This window comes from Lampris incognitus, chromosome 20, assembly GCF_029633865.1.
Source record: "Lampris incognitus isolate fLamInc1 chromosome 20, fLamInc1.hap2, whole genome shotgun sequence".
In the NCBI taxonomy this organism is placed as follows: domain Eukaryota; kingdom Metazoa; phylum Chordata; class Actinopteri; order Lampriformes; family Lampridae; genus Lampris; species Lampris incognitus.
The window spans coordinates 12134871-12147242 of NC_079230.1; the positions used below are offsets into that span (position 1 = coordinate 12134871).

Consider the following 12372-nt stretch of genomic DNA (forward strand, 5'->3'; position numbering starts at 1 on the left):
CCACTCTTCTGAGCTGTCCCGGTCACTGCCCCACCCCCTCCACCAATCCAGGAAGGGCTGCAGACTACCACATGCCTCCTCCGATACATGTGGAGTCGCAAGCCGCTTCTTTTCACCTGACAGTGAGGAGTTTCACCAGGGGGATGTAGCACGTGGGAGGATCACGCTGTTCCCCCCAGCCCCCCAGCCCCCACAAACAGGTGCCCCGACCAACCAGAGGAGGCGCTAGTGCAGTGACCAGGACACATACCCACATCCGGCTTCCCACCTGCAGACGCGGCCAAACGGGATTGTAGGGACGCCCGACCAAGCCGGATGTAACACGGGGATTCGAACCGGCGATCCCTGTGTTGGTAGAGACCGCCATGCTACCTGGATACCCCCAGCTGACGTTAACTTAGATGCAAATTAGAAATGATGCGCTAAAGACCGGTTACAGGATTTCATCCTGTTGCACCATCTTGACACCAAACGTGATCATCGGACACAACCAAACATGATGTCTCCATACAGCTTAATGACCCACTCCCCCGGCGATGAGCACGGGGTCACAGTGGCAACATCTTCTCTTTGTTTTCTAAATAATTCTCAGGCCACTCAGCAGATCCCTGGTGAAATCCCACAGCAGAGTCCGAAGTGGCTCAAAAATAGAGCGCCTTGCGCAACAGTACCTCGGCTGATGGTGGTTGGTTGGTGACAGTTTATTTCTGTCGCAATTTTGCGTTCTTTCTTTGTACACACCACACATCCATCTGCCTGCTGTTCCCTCTCCAACTCTGCTTCTCTCTCTCGCTCCACACACACACATCAGTCTCTCTCGCTCTCTCCATCTCTGTCACTCTCTCTCTGTCACTCACTCCATCACTCTGCTCACACTAAACATATGGGGCTGATTAGTCACCACCTAAAATCGCATCTCTACAGTTACGACGTATGTACAGTCCTGCAGAAGTACAATAGGTGCAATTTTAATGAGAGTGAGAGAGAGAGAGAGAGAGAAAGCATAAGTGTGTATGTGTGCTGTGAGCATCTATACAAAACTGTTATTGACATATTTGGTGTCCAGCTGTGAAGACTGTGTGTGTGTGTGTGTGTGTGTGTATGCGTGCGTGCCTTCTGCTGGAGCTTGTGCTCCAACCCAAGTCTGTGGGAGGAGTGTGTGAAAAAGAGAGTGGGTGAGAGCGTGCAGTGCAGCGCAGAAGACTTGTGTATCAAAATATTTATGATTGAGGAGCAGAAAGGATGAAAATTAATGGAGAAGGAATGAACTGACGACAACAGTTAGTGCTTTCTCACGGGGCGTGTTCAATTCTACCCCGCTGGTCTGTCCCTCACATTACCCATCATTCATGTTCATGTTCGTCATTACCCATGCGGTCACATACTATTGCCATTACGAGGCCAGAGACAGAATTCGAAAAAACAATGCGGGCGTTGAAGTTGTTAAGATTTCTAATGGAAAACATGGTTTAGTGATGCTCTTGGTTCCATGGATCAATTATGCACTATTTCCAGACAGTCACACAATACATGCAGCATAAAGCCAACCAACCAGTCTGTGTATCTGCTCCATACCAGTGTATCTATACACAAACATATGAGGGGCCGTGCAGGCCGAAATACATCTGGACCTCTCGTACACATATACAATTTACTCTAACACACACACACACACACACACACACACACACACACACACACACACACACACACACAGTCGTGTTTCACTATCCTTGTGCGGACCCCTCATTGACTTCATTCATTTCGTAGCCCTTAACCCTAACCTTACCCACGCAAACTACATGTGTAACCCTAACCCTTACCCTTACTCTAACCTTAACCTAACCCTAATTCTAACTGTAACCCTAAAACCAACTCCTAACCCTAAATAGACCCTTTTCCTTGTGCGGACCCCTGAAAAGTCCGCACAAGGTACGTCCTGTCAGGTTTTGCTATCCTTGTGTGGACATTTGGTCCGTACAAGGACAGCTAAACATGTACACACACACACACACACACACACACATCTAGCAAGCCAGCTACAGTTTTGCAAATTAACAAGTACACTCTTTATTGAAATATTTGGATGTGTAGCTATCGGACCCTTGTCTCAACAGTAATGATAGATTATGTTAACCCAGCTAACAAAGTAACAAAGTAACTATCACACTTTGCTAATATGAACAAAATATAATTTCCCTCTGTCGAAACACATACGCCCCAACTATTATACTATTATCATGAAATGACTGAAAGTAATAACTGGTGCACCAAAACATGTGCAAATGGTTAAAATGTTCTTAGAGAGTAACTTGATCTCATCTTATATCAAGACCAGAAACCTGGTCTGTCTCAGTCTTGACATTACATGTTTGTAGTCACGTGCCAGACAACTCTGAGGACTTGAGAAAGATCAACCATGCGCACAAGTCTTGTAGGGGTTAAGAAGCAATTTTTTAGCAATTACTTGGCAACAAAGATAATTTACATATGGAGAAAAACTCAAATCACTGGCTGTTCTGAACAAGCCAACAACATTTAGCTGAACCACTGGTGAATAGATGCTCCAAGAACTCCAGAATAACATCACAGGTCCTACAGGCACCTCTCCCCGAAATCAGTGCTGAGATACTCAAGTCAGCTTTAAAGCGATGGTACAATCCCCCCCTCCCCCTTTTTTTCCCTCCCCAATTGTGCTTGGCCAACTACCCCACTCAGGGCTGCAGACTACCACATGCCTCTGCCGATACATGTGGAGTCACCAGCCGCTTCTTTTCACCTGACAGTGAGGAGTTTCGCCAGGGGAGACGTAGCGTGTGGGAGGATCACGCTATTCCCCCCAGTTTTCCCTCCCCTCTGAACACCCTGCCCCACAAACAGGCGCCCTGACCAACCAGAGGAGGCGCTAGTGCAGTGACCAGGGCACAAACCCACATCTGGCTTCCGACCCGCAGACACAGTCAACTGTGTCTGTAGGGACGCCCGACCAAGCCAGAGGCAACACGGTGATTCGAACCAGCGATCCCCGCGTTGGTAGGCAATGGAATAGACCGCTATGCTACCCGGATGCCCCCAGAGATGGTCCAAATTTGAAGGTTTAGAAGGAATAAACCTAAGAAGATGAGAGCATAAATGTGTGACTCAAGTTTGCCAGAGACCAGTGATGAACAAGACTAACGGAGCGATGTGCTCTGGGAAACAGTTCAAAGATCTGGCTGACATGCAAGACGTAAAGTGTGACGCAAACAGAACTATGCCTTTGAACAGAAGAACCAAACTGCTGTAACACATGATGGCAGGAGCATTACAGTTTGGAGTTGTTTTGGGCACTTCAGAGCCTGGCTATCATAACATCAGCATTGACCTCCACTGACCCGGGCCATCTGTCTAAAAGCTTTAGCGCAAGTGAAAATTGATTTTTCAACACAACGATCCAAAACACAAGAGCAAAACCACAGAATGGCTAGGAAATAAAAAACTGGAGGGATGTGAAACAGCCAAGAAACAGCCTGGATACCAATGCTTTGAAAATTCTTTAGGGGGTCTTGGAGCAGGCGGTAGATACACGAAAGCCTTTAAACATCACACAGCTAACGGAGTCCTGTAAAAAGATGTGGCAAAGCCCTCCTCCTCTTTAATGAAAGACACTCGTAGGCAGTTATACGAGAAAAGCCCAAGAATTTTCTGATGTGCAAATGGACATTTAACTAATTAACTCACCTCTTGGACCAAGGAGGGAAAGGAATTAGTTAAATAAGGTGGTATAGTGCACGGTTGCAACAAATATTGCAGACACTGCGGCCCTCGAGGCCTGGAGTTGGGCACCCCCGAAATACATCGATTAGCCAAAACATTAAAACCATCAGCCTAACACTGTGTAGTCCCCCGCGCCACCAAAACAGCTTTGACCCGTCGAGGCATGGACTCCACAAGACCTCTGAAGGAGTCCTCTGGTATGTGGCACCAAGATGTTAGCAGCACATCCTTTAAGTTCTGTAGGTTGTGATTGAGATTGAGATCTGGGGAACTTGGGAGGCCAAGGCAACACCTTGAACTCTTTGTCATGTTCCTTAAACCATTCCTGAACAATTTTTGCTGTGTGGCAGGGCACATTATCCTGCTGGAAGAGGCCACTGCCATCAAGGAGTACCGTGGCCATGAGGGGGTGTACCTGGTCTGGAACAATGTTTAGGCAGGTGATACATGTGAAAGTAACATCCACATGAATGTCAGGACCCAAGGTTTCCCAGCAGAACATTGCCCAGAGCATCACACTGCCTCCACAGGCTTGCCTTCTTCCTGTAGTGCATCCTGGTGCCATCTCTTCCCCAGGTAAAAGATGCACATGCACCTGGCCGTCCACATGATATAAACGAAAACATGATTTATCAGACCAGGCCACCTTCTTCCACTGCTCCATGGTCCAGTTCTGATGCTCATGTGCCCATTGTAGGTGCTTTCGGTGGTGGACAGGGGTCATCATGGGCACTCTGACTGGTCTGCAGCTACACAGCCCCATACACAGCAAGCTGCGATGCACTGTGTGTTCTGACACCTGTCTATCATGGCCCCCATTAACTTTTTCAGCAATATGAGCTAGAGAAGCTCTTCTGTGGGATGTCATGAGATAATCAATGTTATTCACTTCACCTGTCGGGGGTTTTAATGTTTCGGCTGATCGGTGTATACAACATCCATCCATCTATCCATCCATCCATCCATCCATCCATTATCCGACCCACTTATCCTGCTCTCGGGGTCGCGGGGATGCTGGAACCTATCCCAGCAGTCACTGGGCAGCAGGCAGGGAGACACCCTGAACAGGCTGCCAGGCCATCACATAGGGCCGACAGACACACACACACATTCATACCTAGGGACAATTTAGTACAGCCAATTCACCTGACCTACGTGTCTTTGGACTGTGGGAGGAAACCGGAGCACCCAGAGGAAACCCACACAGACACAGGGAGAACATGCAAACTCCACACAGAGGAAGAGCCGGGACGACCACCAAGGTTGGACTACCCCGGGGCTTGAACCCTGGACCTTCTTGCTGTGAGGCGACCGCGCTAACCACTGCACCACCATGCCGTGCGTGTATACAACATGAAACTATTAAAATATCCTTTTATGTGAAAAACTGCCCTAAAATGAGCATCAATCATTTCATATTCAGCCACTCATCTACGTATCAGCTTCCAAAGCATTTACATTTTATTTGTTATATAGAAAGATATTTAATAATCTTTAACCGTAACAATCTTCCCATATGCTGTGTGCTTCTGGAATTAAACATACGACCTTCAGGATACAGGACAGTCTCTCCAACTGCTGGGAAAGACAGCCATTCAAAAGGAGAATGGGAGTATTTCTATCCAATTTAAATCAAATTGTAGTACATTTCAAGATACTGAAGTGCAAATTATGTTTGCTTCAGTTAGCTGGTGTTAATCAAATAACAAGTTTCCATATGCAAATGACGCGATAAGATGGCGTTCCCAAAAACATTCAAGAGCAAAATTGAGAAATCTTGAACACCTGCAAACTCCTTGCCTTTTGGCGACAATTAGTTGCTGTTTTTAGTGTCAACCGGATCATTCATGTGAACTGTGTAGATCCAGAGAGATTCTTTTCACCTGACAGTGACAAGTTTCGCCAAGGGGACGTAGCACATGGGAAGATCATGCTATTCCCGAGCAGGTGCCACCGACCGACCAGAGGAGGCACTAGTGCAGTCACCAGGACACATACCCACATCCGGCTTACCATCCGCAGACACAGTCAACTGTGTCTGTAGGGACGCGGGCCAAGCCGGAGGTAACACAGGGATTCGAACCGGTGATCCCTGTGTTGGTAGGCAACGGAATAGACCACCACGCTACCCAGATGCCCACATTAACTATCTTTGCTATGAGACTGTTCTTACCGCCCTTCCAGGCTCGCATCAACATTATTTGATCCAGTTTTAGTAATTTCTGTGGCATTTCTATGGGCCATTTGGAACGTTAATATCATCTGCTACGTGACGTCCGCTTGAAGACACCCTCAACCCTCGACCTTGATTAATGTCTACCAAAACCTGAAGTAAGCTTTAATTTTCAAATTGAACATTAACGTGTATTGTTAATGTTTGGACTTGTCATGTTTGGAGGCTATATAGCGCGGCACTTTATTTGCTCAGGTTAAAGTGAATTACACGAGAATGACCTTCCATGGCATGAGAGTTTGCCGTTAGTGAAGTCAGATTACCTGAAGCCTGAGCAAATAAAGCACCGGTAACGGCACAGTAGCCACTGCCCTACAGAACAATGCAGTGTAGATACGGCTGAGCATTTAAAGCCACCTTCCTTCACGAAGCAGAGCAAACATGCATGCGAAACTCTAGTAAAGGCGAAGAGACTGAAAGAAACAAGAAACTGTCCAGATCCACGGTGCACCTGTACTGCACGTGTAGGTGCAGCAAGGCAATGGTCAATGAGAAAGGTGGGGGGGGGGGGGGCAACAGCAGACGTCCCTCTCAGGTCCACCATGAGTGAGTGAATGACCACAATTTGCCACAGATAGCCTACAGCGAAAGTTGCGTGAGTAGCATATATCCACACCTAGCTTCCCACCTGCAGACATGGCCAATTGTGTCTGTAGGGACGCCCAACCAAGCAGGAGGTAACATGGGGATTCGAACCGGCGATCCCCGTGTTGGTAGGCAATGGAATAGACCGCCACGCCACCATGATGCCAACTGTGTACTACATTGACGGCGAAATCAGTGTTGTCCTGCTCATAGTCTTTCCATCAATAGCACTAGTACCTCTTCTGATCGGTCGAGGCACCTGTTCAGGGGGGAGGGGGAACTGGGGGGGACAGCGTGATCCTCCACACGCTACGTCCCCCTGCCAAAACTCCTCACTGTCAGGTGAAAAGAAGCAGCTGGCGACTCCACATGTATCGGAGGAGGCATGTGGTAGTCTGCAGCCCTCCCCGGATCGGCAGAGGGGGTGGAGCAGCGACCGGGACGGCTTGGAAAATAAGGTAATTGGCCAATTACAATTGAAGAGAAAAAGAGAAAAAGCCAAGAAAAAAAAAAAACGTTTCACTGCCGCCCCAGAGATGCAGAAACATTCGTCAACAACTGCAGGTGATTTAATTTGCTATCCCTGCCGCAGATGGACAGAAATAAGGTTGAAAATCAGTGAATTTTCCCTTTAATTGAAACAACTTTTCCACCTGTACAAAGCATGAAAAACCGTTTTGCAACAGCTTTATTGTGTTTCACTTAGCTTTTCTTATCAGTATCTACAATATCGGGATAAAAACAGTAGAAGCACAGGTAATCGCTGTTTCCATTGTGTATGTGTGTGTTTGTACTGACCCATTATGGGTGACCAGACACTGGCGGAGCCCCAGTTTCCTGAATATATCCACGGTGATGTCCATGGGGGTGTGGTCGGTGACTGTGAAGGGACACAGGTCAAGGATGGCCCGGAGGCGGAGGGGAGGGGGTGCATCGTGAGCCTGGGCCGGAGCATGCTCGGTGAACAACACCTGGGAGGCGCTGACCACGCCGTCCTGACGCTGCCTGGCATTGTCTGGTGGGTGGAAGGGGGGAGTGCATTTGAAATACATATGGATGTGTGCAGGCTGAAAAAAAATGACGTATCTGCCTGTAGCTATCTCGAGGAGAGGGAGAGAGAAGTTAGCGAAAATGAGGAAAGAGAGAATCGGGTAGGGGTAAAGGGGTGAAGGAGGAGGTAATAGAGAAGAACAATGGGGGGGGGGGAGAGAGTGAGTGAGTGAGAGAGAGAGAGAGAGAGACAGAGAGAGAGAGAGAGAGAGAGAGAGAGAGAGAGGAGAGAGAGAGAGAGAGAGAGAGAGAGAGAGAGAGAGAGAGAGAGAGAGAAATACAGAGTACAGCACACATGACAGAATTATACATTATTATTCACTGATCCGGGATGAGCTACCATGGGTACATTTAGTCTCTCACACACACACACACACACACACACACACACACACACACACACACACACACACACACACACACCACACACAATCTTACCGATTGATATCAGCAGGTCTCTCCTTAACACAAATCCAACCAATCTCTGGGACTCCTGTGAGACCACGATGGGGAAGCCACTGTAGTGGGTGCTCTCCACCAGGGACTGGGTCGGAGGCAAACAAATGAGTACATGCAGTGAGTATATTTATGAAACCTCATTGAAATAATACAAAAATTGTTGCAACATTGAATATATTTGTAATTAATATTAAAACAATACAAGACACTCAAGTATGCAAATGCATCTAAAATTCATAAACAAAATGAGTAAAAAGCAGATGTTGAAAGCAGTTACTCAGTATGCGGTACAGTTTATGGTGTGTATGTACCAAGAGTTCAGTAAATGCAGTGTGAAATAGGCATGCAGCATAAGCAGCACACAGTGAGAAAGAGGTGGGGGAGTGCAAGACTGGGTTTTTTGAACGAGTGTGTGAATGTGTATATGTCTTGTTCCACACTGCATGTGTGTGATTTTATAAGTCAGCAGACACACCTTGTATTCTGATCTAACATGGATAGGAAGCCAATGAAAGGAGGCAAGAATTGGTATAATATGGTCACATTTCCTAGATTTAGTTAGGATTCTAGCTGCAGCATTCTGAACCATCTGAAGACTTTTAGTACTAGAATGTGGCAGACCTGAAAACAGACCATTACAGTAATCAAGTCTGGATGAAACAAATGCATGTATTAGAGACTCTGCATCAGCCATGGAGACAAAAGACCAAATTTTAGCTATGTTATGTAAGTGAAAAAAGGCAGTCTTTGTGATTTCTTTAATGTGCTTATCAAAGGAAAGGCTGGGATCAAACATAACACCAAGATTTTTGGCTGCCACACTTTGTGAAACCACAGAGTTGCTGATTGTTATCGTTACTTGATCAAACTGGTGTCTGTGTCTAGCAGGGCCAATGACCAGCAATCTCGGTTTTATCCAAATTTAAAAGCAGAAAGTGACATCCAATTTTTTCCACAGTAGCCAAGCAAGCAGCTAATTTAGTCATTTGAGTATGATAAGGTCTGATGAGCCCTTATAGGCACATACAGCTGAGTATCATCAGCATAGCAATGGAAATGTATTCCATAACTGCGTATAATTTGGCCAAGAAGTGAAATATAAAGACAGAAAAGTAGAGGGCCAAGAACTGAGCCCTGAAGTACACCATATTTAACATCAGAGAATTTTGATGTTGATTTTGAAGGAGTGAAAAGTATTTAGTGGTATTTGTTGTGTGACTGGTCCTAGATGATGTTTAGGGCTTTATTTTTATCATGGGGAGTACACGTCTTGAAGCTATGGCAGTGGTGAGATTATGATCCTTGATGCTGGTTTTATTCTCCTTTTAAATCAACTGTGATCTCTTGTTCTGTAAGGTTGACAAACCACAGCAGATTGCCTCCAAGTAATGACACTTCCTATTGTAGCTCCGTAAAATCTGGCAAAGATAGTTTTGGAGAGTCAAGATTTTTTTTTAAGGCATCTTACAAAGTACAGTCTCTGTTTCGTGTTTTAAAATAGGTAGCAGACCAGAAGAGGGAGTGTGAAATATGAATACCCAGAAATTTATTTTTTTTTAAAAAATAGAAATAGCAGACACAATGTTCTTCCAGATAAGTAGGACTAAAGCCAAGAGAGAGCTAAGCCAGAGACACCAAAATTACAATTTAATCTGTCTAATAGTATACAGTGATCAATGGTGTCAAAGGCTCTACTGAGTTCCAGTAGTTGAAGCACAGAAGTGGGAATCAGAGTCCATAGCTAGTAAAAGATTGTTCACCACTCTGGTTAGAGCAGTTTCAGTCGAGTAACAAGGCCTGAAAGCTAATATTGCGGGTAATGGAGTCTCTATCACTAGCGTGCGTTGCTTTACTCTGTCGACAGGAGGGGGAGAAGCACGCTGGCTGGTAGGACTACAAACAGGGCTGGTGAGTAGCGAAAACCGGTTTGCAGTTGGGAGAGGTGACTGCAGACCAGGCCACACGACCGATGGCTTGCTCTTGCAAGCCTTCCCACGGCGATAAACAGAGACAAACTCCACCGCATCTGCTGACAAGGCCGAGCTAGTGCTAACAATAGCAGGTCTGTTGTCAGGCCCGGGGCAAAGGCTGCCTGGAGTGCCCGTCACATCTAATGTAATCCTAGCCGAAAGAAGCTGCTCTAACTCACAGACATGTCTCTCTAGTAGAGACAACCTATCTGTAACTATGCAGCAGTCACCACAAACCATCGTTTTAACGAGGCTGCTTTGACTGTAAATGTAATAGAGCTAACTGCTAAGCTAGGCTAAGCTCAAGGCTAGTAACAAACTAGGAACGAGGAGCTGAACACAAGAGACGTATGAGAAAGAAAACTAGAGAATCTAGCGATAAGTGAACTAAGCACAGAAAATAGCTAAATCAGAACAAAATGAAGAGGTTAGGGCAGAATACAGAGAAGCGATAGTAAGAAAATAAAAGTTATCGATCTCACGAAGCTGCCTCTCACGAAGGCGGAAGCAAGAAACAGCTGGCAGTGACGTCTACAGACCAACACCAACATATGTGTATCCATCTGTACATTGGGGTGTGCATGTCTGTATCTTCATCTGTGTGCGTGGATTCATCTATGCATGTGTTTTTATTTCTGCAGGTGTGTGCAACTCACTGCATGAGCATGACTGCACTCAACTGTGTATGCATGAGTTCATCTTTTTCCATAGGGCTGTATGTTTGTTGTGTGATGTTGATAATGTGAGGGTATGTATCTGCCTATGTGTGTGTATATATATATATATATATATATATATATATATACACTACCGTTCAAAAGTTTGGGATCACCCAAACAATTTCGTGTTTTCCATGAAAAGTCACACTTATTCACCACCATATGTTGTGAAATGAATAGAAAATAGAGTCAAGACATTGACAAGGTTAGAAATAATGATTTGTATTTGAAATAAGATTTTTTTTACATCAAACTTTGCTTTCGTCAAAGAATCCTCCATTTGCAGCAATTACAGCATTGCAGACCTTTGGCATTCTAGCTGTTAATTTGTTGAGGTAATCTGGAGAAATTGCACCCCACGCTTCCAGAAGCAGCTCCCACAAGTTGGATTGGTTGGATGGGCACTTCTTTGAGCAGATTGAGTTTCTGGAGCATCACATTTGTGGGGTCAATTAAACGCTCAAAATGGCCAGAAAAAGAGAACTTTCATCTGAAACTCGACAGTCTATTCTTGTTCTTAGAAATGAAGGCTATTCCATGCGAGAAATTGCTAAGAAATTGAAGATTTCCTACACCGGTGTGTACTACTCCCTTCAGAGGACAGCACAAACAGGCTCTAACAGGTACTATTTAATGAAGATGCCAGTTGGGGACCTGTGAGGCGTCTGTTTCTCAAACTAGAGACTCTAATGTACTTATCTTCTTGCTCAGTTGTGCAACGCGGCCTCCCACTTCTTTTTCTACTCTGGTTAGAGCCTGTTTGTGCTGTCCTCTGAAGGGAGTAGTACACACCGGTGTAGGAAATCTTCAATTTCTTAGCAATTTCTCGCATGGAATAGCCTTCATTTCTAAGAACAAGAATAGACTGTCGAGTTTCAGATGAAAGTTCTCTTTTTCTGGCCATTTTGAGCGTTTAATTGACCCCACAAATGTGATGCTCCAGAAACTCAATCTGCTCAAAGAAGTGCCCATCCAACCAATCCAACTTGTGGGAGCTGCTTCTGGAAGCGTGGGGTGCAATTTCTCCAGATTACCTCAACAAATTAACAGCTAGAATGCCAAAGGTCTGCAATGCTGTAATTGCTGCAAATGGAGGATTCTTTGACAAAAGCAAAGTTTGATGTAAAAAAAATCTTATTTCAAATACAAATCATTATTTCTAACCTTGTCAATGTCTTGACTCTATTTTCTATTCATTTCACAACATATGGTGGTGAATAAGTGTGACTTTTCATGGAAAACACAAAATTGTTTGGGTGATCCCAAACTTTTGAACGGTAGTGTATATATATATATATATGCGTGTGTGTGTGCATGTGTGTGTGCCTACCTCCACCTCGCCCACAGTCATGCCCTCCTGTGTGAGTACTGCCAGGGCAGGGTCCGCCCTCCTGGGCCTCATCACGTCCACCGCCAGGCTGCTGTGATCAAACTCATCCTTAGGCTCCAGGAATGGATAACCATTCAGCCTGATGTGGGCCTGTGGAAAAATGAGGTAACGTTTTACAAGAAGGTTACATTAATTAACATTAGTTAACACAATAATAAGCATTAAATAAGTTAATTGACTGTTAACTAATGCTATTAACATTAGTTAATA

At 45.3% G+C, this 12372-nt stretch overlaps 1 protein-coding gene across 1 annotated transcript in view; it reads right to left on the reverse strand.

The window, feature by feature from the left end:
• Window positions 1-12372, reverse strand: part of LOC130130991 (H(+)/Cl(-) exchange transporter 5-like) — a 64583-nt gene that overhangs the window by 924 nt on the left and 51287 nt on the right. The window contains exons 14-16 of the mRNA XM_056300851.1: window positions 12103-12252; window positions 8063-8168; window positions 7369-7589 (exon numbers count right to left, since the gene is read on the reverse strand). Of these exons, the coding sequence (XP_056156826.1) occupies window positions 7369-7589; window positions 8063-8168; window positions 12103-12252 (477 nt within the window). The remainder of the gene's footprint in view (window positions 1-7368; window positions 7590-8062; window positions 8169-12102; window positions 12253-12372) is intronic.